Source organism: Choristoneura fumiferana, chromosome Z, assembly GCF_025370935.1.
Source record: "Choristoneura fumiferana chromosome Z, NRCan_CFum_1, whole genome shotgun sequence".
Classification (NCBI taxonomy): Eukaryota; Metazoa; Arthropoda; class Insecta; order Lepidoptera; family Tortricidae; genus Choristoneura; species Choristoneura fumiferana.
In genome coordinates, this window is record NC_133472.1 from 40,641,365 (window position 1) to 40,660,476 (window position 19,112).

Below are 19,112 nucleotides of genomic sequence, written 5' to 3' on the forward strand. Positions count from 1 at the left end.
ACTCACAAGTAAATATGACAATCGGCCTTATTGTTTTTTTTCTCAAGTAGAAACTGCTATTAATATTGGTAAAGCACTTGTTTGGTCGACCATACTTAAAAACTACAAACATCGCAAAGGGCCTGGAACTTAAATGCCAGTCTCTTCTGTCTAGATGATTTAATTCTAGGACGAACTGTGAACTTGTGGAACTACAGATTAATAGCACAAATAAATAAATATGTATATACAAAACATACACATATAAAATACATAAACAATTATAGTTAAGTCGTGTACTCTCGCACATCGCCAACACATCAAAGTTATGGGGCGGCAGCGGCATCACTATCTTAGCTGGCTATGCTACCCTGGTACTTCAAAGCAGCCAAAAGCGTCTCCATCTCGTTTTGAATCCGAAGAACTAAGGCTACTCGCTAGTCGTGACCCATATACCATCAACCTAGTTATGCTACCTTAGTACTTTCACAAATTGTCGACTCACCCAATGCGGCCAGAAGCGCCTCCCTCTTGTTCTGCGCCACCAAAGGCTCCGGGAGATCCCTGAAGAACCTCTTCAGTACGCCGGCGACGTCGTGCTCCGAGTGCTGGCCAGGACTCAGCTGGACGGACCAAGCGTCGCGTCTGAACCGCGCCAGCAGCTCTGAAAGCACCACGTTGCTGCCCGCCCGACGGTATATCCCTTCTGATAGGCTACCTGAAAACCAATTAACATGTGTTGTTGAGAGCTGGCACGGGGTGACTCAGTTGGGTGATACTCTTTCCCGGCCCGGATAACACCAACATGGAAATACCGGCCCTGTTTTTTGTGTACACGCCCATAGAGACTGACAGTAGCTTCTATGGGCGTGTACACGAAAAACAGGGTCGGTATTTCCATCCCGGTATTATCCGGGCCGGGAAAGAGTGTCACCCACTCAGTTTCTATGGGCGTGTATACGAAAAACAGGGTCGGTATTTCCATGTCGGAATTATACGGCCCGGTAAAAAGTGTATAGTTTTAGGTAGATTTCTTTGACATTCATAACTGCTTGTTGTAGCCTAAATTGAATAAAGATATTTTGACTTTAATACCAACCATGTGCGTATATGAAGCTGACGCACTTGTCGACTATGGCCGGCACGTCTTCCTTCGTCAATTGCTGGTGGTGTATTTGGGCGCCATTGTTGTGGGCGGCCAACTTCACCATGTAACGCCATCCCTGTAGGAAAAACCAGCGTCAAAAAGTCGCATTCATTAAAGAGAGATTTATTTACACACTAGAGTTTAACCACGGCTTCGCACGCGTAAACTATTCGATCTGATAGTTACTTGAAATTCCGGGATTTTACAAAATTGCCCTGGGACATCCCAAAATTGGTATTGTGATCTTCGTTGAGACGGTGTTAAGAACAACTGTACAAAATTTCATGACTCTAAGCCTGCGGTTGTAATTTCAAGATTTCATCCCTATCCCGTGGGAATATCGGGGTAAAAAGTAGCCTATGTGTTATTCCAGAGGTCCAGCTACCCACGTACCAAATTTCATGCCATGACTCTAAGCCCAACGGTTATTATTTCGAGATTTTATCCCTATCCCGTGGGAATATCGGGATAAAAAGTAGCCTATCTTTTATTCCAGACGTCCAGCTATCTACGTGTCAAATTTCATCCAAATGCGTCCACACACACACACACACACACAGAAGGTAAAAAATTTTAAACTACATCGAATAGTAGGTATAAATATTAAGGCTATTCTCCTATTTAATAATATACGCGACATCTGACGTTAGCGTCAACGTTCCGATCGGTGTCAATACGTCCGCAGTGGAAGGAAATGGACGAGGACTTTCCAGTCATCGCATTCAATAAAAAAAAATATCCATGCTAAATTACAGCTTTTACTCGTAGCACTAATAGTCTCTGAGCTAAGCCGCGGACGGACAGACAGACAGACATGGCGAAACTATAAGGGTTTCGTTTCTATCATTTTGGCTACGGAACCGTAAAACAAGCTGAGCTGTTGCTGCGTTATTTTTATGCTATTTTCTGTTAATTTCATGTGTTTTTAGTTGCAGGTGGTAGGACCTTGTGCAAGGTCGGCCCGGATTGTTACCACCATCTTGCTCGCTAATCCTGCCGTGAAACAGCAGTGCTTGCAGTGTTGTGTTTCGGCGTGGAGGGTAAGACAGCCGGTGAAATTACTGGCACTTGAGGTATCCCATCTTAGGTCTCTAGGCTGGCAACGCATCTGCAATACCCCTGGTGTTGCAGATGTTTATGGGCGGTGGTGATCTCTTACCATCAGGAGTCCCACTTGCTCTTTTGCCATCCAGTAGAATAAAAAAAATAAAGAGTTACAAAATCACGAAAAGTTGTCACAAAATCGGGTAAGTTTTTAATTTTTGTATTTTTTTTATTTGTGTTTGCTGTTTATTGATACTTTTTAATTTTGTTGTATTTGTGTGTCTTTGTGAATGTGAATGCAAGCAAAGGGTTAATTACCTTGAGTTCCCTCTCATGCGGGAAACGCAGGTATATGGTGGCGTGCGGGCAATCCATGAGCAAATTGTCGCTGCCGTCGGTCGGCATCGCCTGCCTAGCCTCGTCGTCGGCGGCCTGCGTCACTGCCGGCAAAACGTGGCATTAGTACCGTGGTAACGCAGCGCCGTAACAACATTCCAACTTCATTCAGTTTTTTTTATAGGGCAAATTAGGCAAAGCTCTGCGCAAGGGCGCCACTTGCGCAAACCTCGGGTGGCACTCTTTCCCGGCCCGAATAACACCGACATGGAAATACCGGCCCTGTTTTTTGTGTACTCGCCCATGGAAACTGACAGGAGCTTCTATGGGCGTGTACACGAAAAACAGGGTCGGTATTTCCATCCCGGTATTATCCGGGCCGGGAAAGAGTGTCACCCCAAACCTCCATGACAACGTCAGTTCTCTTTATATTTTGTCGCCATGACAGATCATGACCAAAGAGTATTAGTACCTATAGAATCATGATATATTTATATTTACATCGATAGAAACGATAGATAAAAAAATATTAAAATAATACGATATTATGGCATTTAAGACACTCAAAATCTGTTTACGGTTTTGTGCTAGTGCTGCACTCTGACGGCAGAAAATTGCACTAATATTACCTATTGCGGGTTCTACACGTTAATATACAAGGTGTTAATTAAATATCTGAAAACCTGAGTTTGGCCGCCTTCAAGTCTAGGGTGAATGAGCATTTACTAGGCAAGCGTGCTCCATCGTAGGCCTCATCCTCGCTTTCCATCAGGCGTGATTGTGGCCAAACGCAAGCCTATACAGTATAAAAAAAAAAAAAGAGTAATAAAACAGGTTATTTTTCTTTAAATCCCTTTTTGAGTCTGCCCAGCCTAAACTGTGCATGGCAGTCGAGAACAGAGATTGTCGAGTCACTTACCATAGTTGGTAATGCTATTCTGGTTTATTACTGACAATATTTACTACATGTATAACCCGGCTAAATTATGAACAGTGCGAGTAACTCAACAACCCCGGTTCGCGATGGTACAGCCCAAGGAGTAATAATAGTAGATTGTACAACAAGAGCATAAAACGAGCCATTTTACCCAAGACACGTCGAGGGGAAATGGGTTTTAGGCTCGAGTTTTACACTGCTTTTCACTTATATTGCGAGGAAATTAAATGGCAACAATGGAAACAATTGTTCACTTTCTAATTACCTTTTATTTTTCATGCATTATTATATAATTATATATTTTTGTTTTATTGTTTTTTTTAATTAAACTAAATTCATTTATTAAATAGAAAATTTACAATGTTATATTATACACATTACCTAATCCTAACTAAATTATATAGAACAACAAATCAAACCCCTTTATTGATTTATTTTGATTGATTTTAAGTTTTATATAAATTAAAAATTATAAAAAAATATGTAGATACTCTTTTGTTTGTTGTTGACGCTTGATTACCTTGGTCTTAGACGAAGATTTTACTTTATGCACTAGAGCATAAAAAGTCAGTTTATATCGCCTAGATCCAGCATAAACACGAACTTTACGAGCATGAGAAGTGAAAAATAAATTTATTACCCCTATATCTAATTGGCGACACCCTGTATGTACGAAGTTTTATCCAAATCCGTTTTCTTAAAACACGACTGAGTAACAAACATACATACCATACACCATAATGTTCATGTACCATAATTCTGGCAAATAAATAAATACTATACTATATATAATATTTAAAATAGCAAAATAATATTACAATGGCGGTTGCCATTTCAGATTTCAGAATATGATTCGTCGATAATTTATGGTCAAATAGGCCAATGGTATCCGATTAGTAGGTATCAACAGATCAACTGAGTCAGCAATGACAAGCGGACAGCACAACGGACTTTGATCGTTTAATTATGATGACATTTCAACTTGGCATTCTACACAAAATTGAAAACGAATGAGGCAGACTTTTGTGTTTGTAATAGACTTTTGGATTGAATTTACATGCAAACCAATCTAATAGTGATGGCATCAGTCATGAGACAAGAACCAATATAGATTTTTTCTTCCTTGTTCCACAGATGTTCCACTCAATGTTTTTTTTTTCAAAATGTATATGGGACCAAATTCAGGGTATAACCCTTTCCAATAAAAAGAATTATCAGAATCGGACTACTCTGTAAAAAGTTATGCGTGGTCTGGTCATACATAAAAAAATATACCTACGCGTCGACTTGAGAAACTCCTCCGTTTTTTTTTCGTCGGTTAAAAATGTTTTTTTACCAAAACTATTGATATGTTGATATAGACACCATACGTGGATCAGTGATCTACTCGTGACCACGTGACGTTTGTTAGCGTGACAAGTGACAAGACAAATTACTATTGAAAATCAGTAAAGTTTAAAATATTTAACCTCCTGTTTCACCAGCCATTGATTAAATTTATTTGACGGATAAATGTGATGCCGTCTCTGTTTGTTTTGTTCGATTAGACGGAGACGGCATCACATTTATCCGCCAGATAAAATTAATCAATTCGTGGTGAAACAGCCCTTTAGAGTTTGGATTCTCGTGGCATTTAGCACAAGAAATGCAGTGAAGTCGCCATTATATACTTTTATAACTGAACGAATGACTGAATAGTAAAAAAATAATGATGTTGGTTTTCTAACGTAACATTTTATCACATGTTTTGACCTTTTTGGCTGACCAAAAAGTCCCTACAGCTAACTCTTATCTCATTGACATTTTTAGTCTATCAATTCAGACATCTCACAAAATCATCATCATCATCATCATCTCAGCCTATATATGTCCCACTGCTGGGCACAGGCCTCCTCTCAGAACAAGAGGGCTTGGGCCATAGTTCCCACGCGGGCCCAGTGCGGATTGGGAACTTCACACGCACCATTGAATTGCTTCGCAGGTTTGTGCAGGTTTCCTCACGATGTTTTCCTTCACCGCAAAGCTCGTGGTAAACTTCAAATGTAATTCCGCACATGAATTTCGAAAAAACTCAGAGGTGCGAGCCGGGGTTTGAACCCACGACCCTCTGCTTGAGAGGCGATAGGTCAAACCACTAGGCCACCACGGCTTCTTTGACCCTTTGACCTTTTTGGCTGACCTAAATACGAAAGTGTATGTTTGTGTGTTTGTATATTTTTATGTTTGTCCATCTTTTACGTCGAAACGGAGCGACAGATCGACGTGATTTTTGGCATAGAAATAGTCTATAGGCCAGAGAGTGACATAGGCTACTTTTTATCTCGGAAAATGCACAGTTCCCGAGGGAACAGCGCGCGATAACCGAATTCAACGCGGGCGAAGCCGCGGGCAAAAGCTACTGCTTCTCATAATTTTGACATCAGATGAAGATAATATGCAAGATTTTGAATCTTTGATTCCAATTTCAATTTGTTCAAGCTCTTGAACACATGAAAATTTTGGCAATATGAGATGTTTTTATTACATTTTATGAATCATTCATTCATTCATTCAATCAAAAAATATTCACAACAACGACTCCACTGCTGTTTGTTCACCCCATTGCCACCAAACATCCCAACTGTAAACATTAATTATTTTTACTATTGAAGCTACCAACGCGTAAGGAAATCTTCATTGCCAAGGAGAATGCGCCATGCTAAGACATTTTGATGCAGTTTATTATTATTACTCAGTATACTCGTATTTAGTTAAATCAAAGCGCGTCGTGATACTTCTGCTAGTAAACGAGTAATATGACCTTTACTTCAAAATGCGGAAATGACGCGCTGCTTCATACCTACATAATGCAGCAGCGCGGGAAGTAAATAAATTTGCTGCAGACAGATAACTATCGTGTTTTTGTGATTTTATAAGTTTGTAACCCCCGACGGCAAAAAGAGGGGTGTTATAAGTTAGACCGCTATGTGTGTCTGCGTGTCTGTCGCACCGTAGCTCTTAAACGGGTGGCCCGATTTGAATGCGGTTTTTTTTATTTGAAAGCAGGTTTTCTAGCGATCGTTCTTAGACATGTTTTATCAAAATCGGTTCAGCCGTTTTTGAGTTATTGAACTTTTAAGTGACAAAGTCGGGGGTTTTCCGACTTTTTGTTTAGGTTATCAACCAGCTAAATATATAGCGGCCTATATATTTACCTAACTCTTACTGCAGGGTATAGGACTCCTTTCAGAATGAGAGAGCGGTTGTAGTTCCCACGTGGACCAAGAGCGGATGGGGGCACAAGCCATAGAATTTTTAGAAGGTGTATTCTTCTAATGTTTATAAATGCGAAAGGTTTTAAGTCTGTTCGTTTGATTGTTACTCAATCATTTTAACGACATCAATTGATTTTGTACCGTATTGTTAATTTAGCAATGTCGAATATTCGTGTACAGTCAACTAAAAAGATATCGACATGGCCAAAGTAACAAAAATATGCATTCACATTATATAAATATAATTGTAACTTTGGCCGTGTCGATATCTTTGCACTTGTTTGTACATTTATCTGGCCGCTATATCCACTATGCCTGGAAAAGGGCTAAGGCAATTTCTCTCTAGGGCCCATCATTTTTTTCCACCCTGTACCAGTAGTAGACGTATGTTTATCAACATACCTAATAAAACATGTCTTAGAACCATCGCTAGAAAACCTGCTTCCAAACAAAAAACCGCATTCAAATCGGTCCACCCGTTTAAGAGCTACGGTGCCACAGACAGACATACAGACACACATAGCGGTCAAACTTATAACACCCCTCTTTTTGCGTCGGGGGTTAAAAAGGTAAGCTGCCCAGACCCCGCCGCCATTTTGTACATTACAGTAACATAACACGCGACACTGAGCCCATACCGTGCAGCTTTAACTGGTTCACTCTCAAACACAAATTAAGCGACGTAAGGGTCCTATAAACCACATTGACAAACGAAGAACGAACATCCCGCCAGTTTCGTAACTGATCCAACGAAATCGTATCGACAATTCGACATAGAAACATCTAGATAAGACAGGTTTGTGATGACATTTCGAAGGTTGGACACGTAACAGTTAAAGTGTTTCCGGGCATTTTCATACTGATATGATTATCTTTTATTAACTTGTGTAGCTGGAGTGTGATATGTAGGAATGCGTCAACTATTTCTTTTTTTTATATACAGTATAGGCTTGCGTTTGGCCACAATCACGCCTGATGGAAAGCGAGGATGAGGCCTACGATGGAGCACGCTTGCCTAGTAAATGCTCATTCACCCTGGACTTGAAGGCGGCCAAATTGTAGTGTTCAGGAAACACAGTCGCAGGCAGGGAATTCCACTCTTTTGCTGTGCGGTTGATGAAGGAAGAGCGAAATCGCATCTTGTTGTTATTCTGTCCGGTCAAAGGGGACATAAGTTACATTATACTAACATGCTTTAAGTTATGAACATGAAACTACCGTGAGATTCACTCATATTAAATATAATGACCCGGATAACTCACGTCTTAAATCGAGTTTAGTGTGTGAAGCCATCGAGATTAGTCGTCGGCCGAATTTCAACCGGGATAGTGGTTGGACGGTACCTCCGAGTTGGAAAACGGTGTTAAATACTCGTGCTGCGTCATCGGTGTGTGTGAACGTACCTTTACAGAGCGATGTTGTTAGTGTTGTGTGCTACCCTACATTTGACAGTTTTTAATGATGATGAAAACGCGGGTAGTTGTGTGCCGGTGTCAGTTTCGTCGGGTAGTCGCGCGAGCAGAGCGGCGGCGCGCAGTGCGCGTGTTGCAGCAGCCGCTGAGTCGCGTTGCTCCGAAGACGAAGGGCTACGGATTAGCCCGAAACATGTCGAGCTAAACTCGATTTAAGTCGTGAGTTATCCGGGTCATTATATTTAATATGCTTTAAGTTATGTTATATTGTTTGTAAATTTTGTTTGTTTACTTATTTTGTACAATAAAGAGTTTGTTGCGTTTCTGCTAACATACTGAAAACCAGCGCTGCGGCTTGCCGTGGCAACACGCTGAATATGGCCCTTTTTGCTTCTTTCGGCACAATGTCTTTCTTTTTTAGTAAGAGTATGTAATAAGGTTGTCTTATTTTTAATTGTTTTTTTTTGCTGTGCCGAATTTTGCCAAATATTCTTTTTTTTCTTTTCTTATTAAATGACCAATTATAGAAGGGGCTTAAACCACCACAAAAACGTATGTTTGGCAAATTTTAATCCTATAAACATACGGTTTAAAGAGTGACTCAGGAGACCGTGACTATAGTAGCAACGAGTGACAAGAAAAACTTGATCGACCCTAAAATACGACCTGGTCTACTCGTGACCACGGCCACTGTAATGTGGCCGAAACGTCGAGGTAAATATTACTTGTGCGTTTAGCGTGATGAGTCCCGTTTGTGGTATTTTAATTATGAGTGAAAATCAGGAAAATATTAATCATTATAGTACTGTCGAGTTCATAAACTTGTGAAAAATTTGATCAAAAATATCTGAATTCGCTTCTACGCCGTTAACAATAGAGTCGTGTTCAGATATTTTTGATAAAATTTTTAACAAGTTTTTGAACTCGACTGTACGAAATTTTTTCTTTTGTCAATTAAACAAAAAAATATGAAGATACAGCCAGTTAAAGTACTGTGTGACTTCACGCCGTGCGATACTTTTTACGCAAAAAGAGGGGTGTTATAAGTTTGACCGCTACGTGTGTCTGTCTGTGGCACCGTAGCTCTCAAACGGGTGGACCGATTTGTATGCGGTATTTTTTTATTTGAAAGCAAGTTTCTAGCGATGGTTCTTAGAAATGTTTCATCAAAATCGGTGCAGCCGTTTCTGAGATACTGAACTTTGAAGTGACAAAGTCGGGGGCTTTAAAACTTTTTGTTGGTTAGTTTATTAGCTTTGTTTTTTTATTTGTTTGATTGAAAATCTAACTGACAGACTACTAAGCATAACTTTTGACCCACGCACCTCATTTGATTGCGTTAAATTAGAGGATTGATTTTTTCACCGCTTCAAGGGATAGCAGACCTGAGTGATAATTCGACCCACATTTGACCCATCCCAATACCGCCCGCATCCCGAATACGCGTCGCGACCCGAGATACGCTGACCTTATAGGACACTGCCGCTTACCAACACACCGCGTCTTCCTAAGGTCCACCGTGCAGACACCTGCCTCCCGACTCGTGTAATACACGAGCACTCGCCGTATCAGCATCAGCCAAGCCCCCCTCCACTCGCCACTCACGCCTTCCTGCAATACCAATAATTTGTGTCACAAGGGAGCAAAATGGTGTATTTACGGCGAGGGCGTACATTGAATCCAGAATGTAGCGAAGGATTCTACAATACCGTAAAGTACGTATAAAGTAGAATCCTGAGCGTAATAAGGGATTCAAATGTTAACGCCCAAGATGAAAATAATTTTGCTCCCGAGTGGCTCATACAACTTTTCACACCGAGCATTAAGAAAGTTGAAGAAAAAAATCTGAATATAATTAAAAAACAACCAGCATAGAAAATGGCGTGGCTTTACAATTATCAACTTCAAAAAATGGCATTTGCAATAAAACACTTAGAAAGCCTTGAACAGAAAAGTTGCACTTTGCTCCCTCTCGACAGGGAGGAAAAGTTACTTTTCTGAAGGAGAGGTGTGAAAATGGATTATTAACCCCCTCGTCCACAAAAGACAGGGAACGTTCAGAAATTACGGGATTTATTAAGGAAACTGCCTTAACCTCATCACCGCCAGTCATCTAGTCGTGACAACCAATGGTATGCCTCCCACGCCATGGTCATCTATACATGACCAACATTTATCTCGAAATTAATCCTTCTGCAATTGAACTTAAAAATCAAGTTGATTTGTCGCTGGTTTTTTTGTGGCGTACTGAGCACGCTTCGTTTGTTTTGTGACGGAGAAGAGGTTGAATCCTTTTAAGTAGGGTTGTAACGGAGGCCTTCTTAGCGGAGGCGGATGCGTAGGTGACGAGTTTCGCCTCCGCGAATGCGGAGGTTAACGGAGGCGGATGCGGAGGTGAAAGTGGATGTGGAAAAAATAGTAGTTTATGCTTTATTCAACTCATAAACCACTAAAATTTCTAAAAAAAACTGCCAAATCTCACTGTTTTCGGCGTCATTGTGCATGTGACTTAAATAAACAAAACTTTGTACAAAATCACTTTAAAAAGTCGCGGTTCAATCAAACATATACATTACAATTTCGTACGTCCAAGCAACGAGACAGGTTGGTTCCTGTCATGTGTTATTTGATAAACGCCCGCCCCCGCCCCGACCGTGATCCCGCTGCGCGCCGAGATAATGAAATGAGAAATAAACCTCCGTTATAACTTCGCAAAAAAAATTGCGGAGGCGGAGGCGGAAGCGAAGACACGATTTCTTGCGGAACTTCCGCAGTAACGGAGGCGGAGGCGAAGTTCCGTTACAACCCTACTTATAACTAACAATTTTCTGCCAGTCGATATAGACCCTGAAAACTTACTACGGGATGTGGGGAATATCATTTTGATAATATATACTTACAATAAAAGCATGCATAGTTTTGTCGATACTAGCTATTTTGGTATATAGTCTAGTTGCTAGATTTCTATTAATAGCTTTTATGATTTAATAACAGCGTGTAAGACATTTGGGTGAAACCCGACATCTGGCTTGGCACTGGGTAAGGCGCAGAGCAGGAACCATTCACAGTCAACTTTACACACATATTTTGTTGAAAATGATAATAAAGTAGATTGTGCTTAAAACAAGCCATTTCACCCGAGACGTTTACGAGTGTATTCACTCAAACAGTTGGCGAGGGTTAATAGTTAAATGGTAAAATGAGTCTTATTGAACAAGTTATACACTCTGCTATTTAATTCGATTGCGAGGAAATTAAACAGCAACAGTGGAAACAAATGTTCACTTACTATCTAGTTTTGATAATTTATAATATAAAACACGATTTTTTTAAATAACTAAGCCGCAGACGGGCAGGCAGACAGACAAACAGACATGTTGAAATTACTAGGGTTTCGTTTTTGCCATTTTGGCTACGGAACCGTAAAAAGGTTGAGTAGGGGTCTCCCACAGCTTTAGCCGATCAAAAACGCTGCAATTTAGTGTAATTAATGTATGAGTATATCCATGCAATAATAGCCAACAATATGTCGATCTTCTCTAGCGACGCGAAAAGACGTGTACGTACTGGCAGTAAAACCGTTTTTCGCCTTCATAACGTGTACAGTCGATCAGCAACAAAGATATGAACAGCCAAAGTATAAAAAATATGATCTAATGTTCAGGCAATAAAGTCCTGTATAGATATTTTTGGCACTTCAAACGTATGTATATTTTTGTTGCTGACTGTACGTAGAGCGTTTTTTTATAGACTAAAGAGACCTTAAGACCGATGGAGATTAAATTCCGCAATTCCGCCATAAGCTTCGAATAACAATCATAAAAATTTAAATATCTATAAAATTTCGCTGCGCATTGAAGACAAATGATACGTGAAATTGGATACGATACTTTAAAACATTTCAGTAGTTTAATGTTGCGAGGTACCTAATAAATAATATTATTTTTATAAATAATGACACAACATCAACATCATGTACCTACGTCAAACGTAAGTAGGTACCTAAATGCATCATTAACAGCAAATAAAAGTGAAAAACGTATGTTTTACTAGTTGCAGCCCATTTCGTCATGTGTCCTGTCTGTGTCCAACAAGTTGGGATTTACCCGGGACTAAACCAGGGCCGTCTCTTAGCCCATTTGGAAATTAAAAAAGTGAATATTACATTTTTCCCTTTTTTTTAGTATATCGGCTTTCGGGGGGGGGGGGCATTGGCCTTTAGACCTGCCCGTATGGTAAAGACGGTATTGGACAAAACATTTTAAAAACCGATTCAGTAGTTCCATAGAATACATATTTACAAACATAACATCTTTGTAACATCATGTAAAGGTTTTTTCCAACAAGCCTGCTGTTGCCTGCCTGACCGCTTCATCATCAAACCGTGTTTATCATTCTTAGTCACAAAACGTTAGAAAATTCCGACTTTGTCACTAAGCCGATTTTGATAAAACATGTCTAAGAACCATCGCTATAAAACCTGATTTCAAATCAAAAAAACCGCATTCAAATCGGCCCACCCGTTTAAGAGCTACGGTGCCACAGACAGACACACAAATGGACACACATAGCGGTCAAACTAATAACACCCCTCGCGTCGGGGGTTAAGAAACCTAGAAACACTGATTTCGTACAGTCAACTGCATTAACATCTGGCACAGCGGAACGCGCAAAAATATCTGACACGTCCTACCAGCTCTAGAAATAGAGTCGTATCAGATAATTATGACCAGATAGTGTCAGATATTGGTGCTATAACAGGACCACTTAAAAAAGTGACACCTGTAGATACAGAATTAAAGATATGCTGGAAAAACATTCGCAATTTTGCATAAATACCATAAGTACATAATTTTGTCTCATGTATTTTATATGACTTATACAACTGTTACACAATAACCGATCAATTGAATTACTCGGCTGAATTATAAACACAACGGAACATCACAATCTGCAACACATTTAATAACAAAGCATTTCATAAACATTTCAGTTAACAAATTAAACAAAATTAATAAACATAATTCGCGAGAAGCAATTTTCCCTTGAGAGTCGCTTGCGCATATAAACAATCGAATCCATCCATCACAGGTTTAAGCTGCGTTTCCACCAGAGATGTGTGAGGTTGGGTTGCGAAGAACGTGTTTCTCATGAACCTATAGAATAAGCTACCTGAGATATGTATGCATATGAAAAAAACGTGTCTAGATTCCTGTCCAGCAGTGGTGTAGGGGTTATAGCACGCAGCACGGAATGCTGAGGACCTGGGTTCGATTCCCAGTGCTGGTCTCTTTTTCTCGTTTTTCTGTGCATCCATGTCTCAGTTTGTATTTACGCTATAGAAACGCTTCATTTACCTTGTTATTTAGGATTATTCGTGGTAGTTCCAATACAATAAAATAAATAAAAAATAGCAAATAAATATATTTCAAAATTCTTTATGGATGTGTCCGTTTTGTTACGAATTTTTCTTAATATTTTTCGTGCCCTATTACGTCGTCAACGGAAAATATTTTAGGTTTTGTCATCCAGAGTTTTGGTATGAAAATAATACAACAACAGATTGTATCTTCATGAAACTAAAGTGAGACTATCACAAATATGTATTTTTGGTCATTTGGACTTAGGTATACCAACTACGCGCTTAGTTTTGTATTATTTCATTGTATTTCATAAAATAATTACTTGGATGTGCGGAATCTTTTCAAAATGAATATTAAGATAATCTTATGCAGATATAAGGAATACGTGCAATAACATGACATTTCATGAAAACATGAAGTTTTTAATGTAAATGTAAGTACCATAGCACGCGATTTAGTTTCTTCTACGTCTGATACCTAACATTTTTGCGCGATGACCTAATTACCTATTGAACTTTCCACCGATAACCCATAATACAACGAAACCTTTTAATTTAATAATATAATTAATTACCAACGCAATAAAACAGAGTATCTAAAGTTACAACAGAAAGACTGCGGACACACAAAGGGTTCCTGTCATTCGAGACTTATCAATAAGCTGGCTCTACCGGGTGTGGCCTGTAATATGAGCAAATAATTAAAACAGATCATACTCCTCAAACTGAACATTAGTTCAGCGACTTTTAAAAATAATTAGTTTAATTTTTATTACACTTTTAAGTTTATTCGAAGAAGCAATGTAAAGCAAAATGCTTGATGTTTGTACCGTGACAGGCGACGTCAGTTACATTCTAGGATGGCGAAAGTAGATAGATAGCATTATTTAATTTGTATGAAAAAAGGAAAATTCAAAGACTCCATTATTATTAAAAGTCGCTGAACTAATGTTGTTTAGTTTAACGAGGACGATCTATGTTTTAATTTTTTTGCTCGTATTACAGGCCACACCCGGTATACTACGAAGGTCAAAAATGCTAACTTCGTATGTTGCCGTCCCGCTAACGCTTATATTATTTAATACGAGTGAAAGGGACGGTACGATACGAATTTCGAATTTCGTGGTAGCCCCCTGCTACGATAGGAACAAGTACAATTGTCGCGGTGTGCCGGCCTACCAAAATGGAATTATGTGATCTACATAACATGACTGCGTAGTAGCCTAGTACCCATAGGTAAACAACTTAAGAAATCAAACTAGAAATGAGCACAAACGTCAATTTACTTTATTTATCCCCCGTTTCACCGCTGATTGAGAAATTATATGTGCCAGATATCTGCGCTGCCTCAGTCTGTTATGGCCGAATAAACAGAGATATAAATTGCATACTACATATTTAGATAATTGAATACTGGCTTTTTTCTGTCAGTTTGATTTTTTCTAAAAATGGCAAAGCTCAACTGACAAGTAAAAATTACAAACATGGAATTAGAAATCACGTATCCATACTAATATTATAAATGCGAAAGTGCGTGTGTTTGTTTGTTTGTCCGTCTTTCACGTCGAAACGGAGCGACGGATCGACGTGATTTTTGACATGGAGATAGTTTATGGGCCAGAGAGTGACATAGCCTACTTTTTATCCCGGAAAAATGCACAGTTCCCGAGGGAACAGCGCGTGATAACCGAATTCCGAGCGGGCGAAGCCGCGGGCAAAAGCTAGTTGAAAATAAATGCAATAATAAAAGACATGTGCCTGGGTTCCTGAGACTCAGTAGGTATATTAATTAACAACTTATTAATGTAAATTCACAGACTTTTATATTTTCCTCCTTTAATATATTTCTTTCAGGTCTGAGGAGTACTTATATATTAACGGCAACGATAATAATGATGATTATTTCCAGCGTTCCAGCGCCGTCAATACGCTGAGAAAAGTTGCGTAACAAACGGTAAATTATTTTGCTACATAAAAACAAGCAGTTTCATGTTTCCTCTTTCCTCTTGCGAAAATAAAACATAATCAGTATGGACAATTTTCTGTCAATGAACAAAAAAAATGAAGATATAAATAACCCGTTACTTTTGTGAGACGTCGCGCCATAATATACTTTTTACTTAGACGTCACGGGTTCTATAAAATATTCTTTAAAAGTTAAATTCTTGTATATTTTTTATATTATATTATTTTACATCGGGGATTTGAGAAACTGCTCTAAAGACTTCGATGAAATTCGCTATGTGAGAGGGGGGGGGGGCGTAAATTCGATTTAGCTTGGTCATATCTAGCAAATCGCGTGTTTTAGTTATTATAGTTTTTTAACCCTGTATAGAGCAAGACTTTTTTTCGCGCTAATCTTTCACAAACTATCCAATTCGTTGTTAAGGCTTTGAATAGATTTTTATAACAGTACGTGAACACTATTAATTTTGAGTCTTATGGATTACGTACGATTTATGATCATATCGAGATCGTCTTATGGTCGCGCGACCGATTTTGGCTATAAAGGGTTAATTGTAAATATCGCGCACAAAAGATTGGTAATTTCGATAGCTCTGACATCAGTGTGGTGGTTCGGGGGTATATTGTTGGGCTTACAAACTGGAGGTCTAGAGTCCAAATGTAGTACCTCGGACGCGACATTTTTTTTTTTTCATCTTTATATTTATTTAGTTTTGATTTCACTTTTAATGCTTATTTACAACATACGTAGCTTCTCTAAAATCAAACGATTTAACAAAAAAAAACTCCGAGCAAAACTCGGTCGCCCAGGTAACTAAACGTATTAATATATTTAGATTTTAACATTACTTAATATAGGATGAGTTAAGCACAAAAAAGTTATTGCACAGTTACATACAAGAGTTTAAAGTTCAATCATGTTTTTACGCGTGCGTTCAACGTAACTGCATAAATGCAACGAGTTATTGTGTATTATGAATGACGGGAGCCAGGTATCCAGGTCAGCCAATCACAGCATCTAGGCTAGGCTTAGTACTCTAGTACTCGTGTCACTTTACTATGTAATGTACAGCTCGCGGCGTGGTCACGACAGATTGAACGATTTTTAATACATTGCGTGTATTACTAGTTAAATGGTGTGAGGCGGGTATGTCGAACGTGCAATGGTTGAGGAAGCCGGTTGCCGCGTTACTGTCGCATAGTCGCGGATGGTTATTAAGTATATTAACAAGGTAAATACTTCAATATAGTAGTGAACGGATTTCCGCCGGTCCTTCACCGTTGACGCCTTGACGAAGGCAATGATTCCTCTGCTTCTGATTCCATAGATCCGTTCCTTAGGCCCCGTAATCTTTAGTTTTAGTTAAAGCTTCCAATGGCCTCTGTCTTACCTATCACACTTATATGCTGTTTACAGCAACTCGTCCTTTAGGATGAGCACTGGATACGTAAGTGACCTGATTTGTTTGTGAGCGAGATGAGGGGTGAGAAATTCTGGGATATTTACTTATTTCAGGGATCTTAGAAACAGTTCTTAAGGACTTATAGACCTGCAAAAAAATCGTGCAAGTTGCTGTACATAGCGATGTTTGATTGACTATAATTATCATAGTCGTACGTACTACGTCCTCGCTTTCTATTGTAACTTGCACGATTTTTCATGGAGGTCTAGCTGGGCTTAATGATTTCAATGAAGTTAAAGAGTATGTAGGTGTTTTCGACATTCGATTAAGCACGGTCTTATAGTCTTTACCCTCTACACCGTATCGTGCAATGACCGTAGCAGGAACGTGTCAGGAACGGAACCTCAAGCGCATATATGACACGCGACGGCGACGGTTGGTTAGGAAACGTGCTAGTGGGCACAGTCTCATGCTTTTCCATACAAACAATATATTTTTGCCCGACTCGTTGCTATTACACTCATTGTATGATACGGTGTAATGGGTAGAGACCCTAATCTCTGTATACAACTTTTAAACAAAGAATTAGAAACCCGTTCGTTTTGGAGCTACATTGTTTCTACAGTTTAAAATGTGGAATTTTAGAGAAAAATAAAGGATTCTTCAAGTAATCGCGACATGAATTAATTAAATACTAGCTGTTACCCGCATGTTTTTCTGTGTTCTAGTTTATCTGGGATAAAGAGTAGCCTATATTAATCAGAAATAATATTTCACATTAAATAAAATAGTTTTTTTTTTGAGGGGTTAGTATCAAGTGGTCAAAAACGCAAGTGGTCAACAGCATTAACTCACCTAAAAATCATTTGGGTAAATTTGCAGATAGTCGAATACGTAATCGGTCTATGAAGCAACTCGTCAGAAATCAACCGGACAAATAAGTAGTTTGTCCGAGATGTAGATCATCTAGACGAATTCGCAAATAGGTTAAAAAGTATTTGGCCAATAAAGCAACTCGTCACAAATTTTATAAATCGTTTAACAAAGATCTATGTCTGACATAAAAAAAAAATTAAAACTGTGTAACTACGCGTATGAGTAAAATATTTATTTTAGTTTTTATGGAAGTTGTTTTTGTTTCGTTGTTAAGTCATATAAAAATAAACTGTTGAGAGAAATGTTACTAATTTTTTTTTTCACTTTTTTATTCTTACTTTAGCCAAAAAAACAGGGTTGTTAGTATTCCTTTATTTATCGAAAGGCAATTTGAAACTAACACATTTTATAAAAAACACTTACTCTACAAAATTATATTTCATATCCTGCACAACACTCCACACCGAGTTGCTTTGTTTGCGACCAGCTACATATTTAGATCACATGCATTTATGACGAGTTGCTTTGTTCGCGACCAGCTATTTAGACCACATGTATTTATGACGAGTTGATAATATGACAGTAGACGAAATAATTTTCTGACGAGTTGCTTCATAGACCGATTACATATTCGACTATCTGCAAATTTACCCAAATGATTTTTAGGTGAGTTGATGCTGTTGACCACTTGATACTAACCCACCTGAAATTAACTATGGCAAATATACGTTACGGGACAATGAATGTCTGTGTTTTGAGATAGTTTTGTCTTTCAGAAACTTTTGTCCTCCCTTTTTTCCGAACGAAACGGGACTACGCCCACACTGTGGCATATTCGATATTTTTATGGTACGGTTTTAACGTATTAAATATGATTTAAATGTAAATTTTGTTTTCACGCCTATAATAACAAACTAACCACTATGGCAGGACCTTTGTCTACAGTGGCGCCAACTGGTGAGCGCGAAAACGGTAGCCCTCCTTGATCGATTAAGTTTTTATTTTACGTTTTGTGGTTTTCGTATGGTCCAAAGTGACCTTCCAATAGGTCAAAGTACCCCGACCTTACGGTATAACATTTTGTTTACTCACAGACAGGTCACTGACTTTGCTAGCAGGGAACACGCGGGACACTTAACAAGGAAGCTACGGTTAGTCGAAACAATAACACGGAATTTATAAGTTTTTTAACCGAGTTCAAAAAGGTCACCTATTTTTTCGACCGAGTCAACTGAGCAACTGATTTGTACAGTTTACAAAATGAAATCTGAGCATCAACATAAAAAATTGCACCTACCTTCCTGATTATGTACAGTCAAGTGTAAAAATATGAACTTATTCAGTCTTTTTTTTATTCAACTGGCAAACGAGCTAGTGGGTCTCCTCATGGTAAGAGA

The 19,112-nt window shown here is 38.9% G+C and overlaps 1 protein-coding gene across 1 annotated transcript in view; it reads right to left on the bottom strand.

The window, feature by feature from the left end:
* The window catches only part of RhoGAP15B (RhoGAP_ARAP and RA_ARAPs domain-containing protein RhoGAP15B), a 45,445-nt gene that overhangs the window by 14,425 nt on the left and 11,908 nt on the right, over positions 1-19,112 (bottom strand). The window contains exons 3-6 of the mRNA XM_074100171.1: positions 9,600-9,720; positions 2,489-2,610; positions 1,079-1,202; positions 485-697 (exon numbers count right to left, since the gene is read on the bottom strand). Of these exons, the coding sequence (XP_073956272.1) occupies positions 485-697; positions 1,079-1,202; positions 2,489-2,610; positions 9,600-9,720 (580 nt within the window). The remainder of the gene's footprint in view (positions 1-484; positions 698-1,078; positions 1,203-2,488; positions 2,611-9,599; positions 9,721-19,112) is intronic.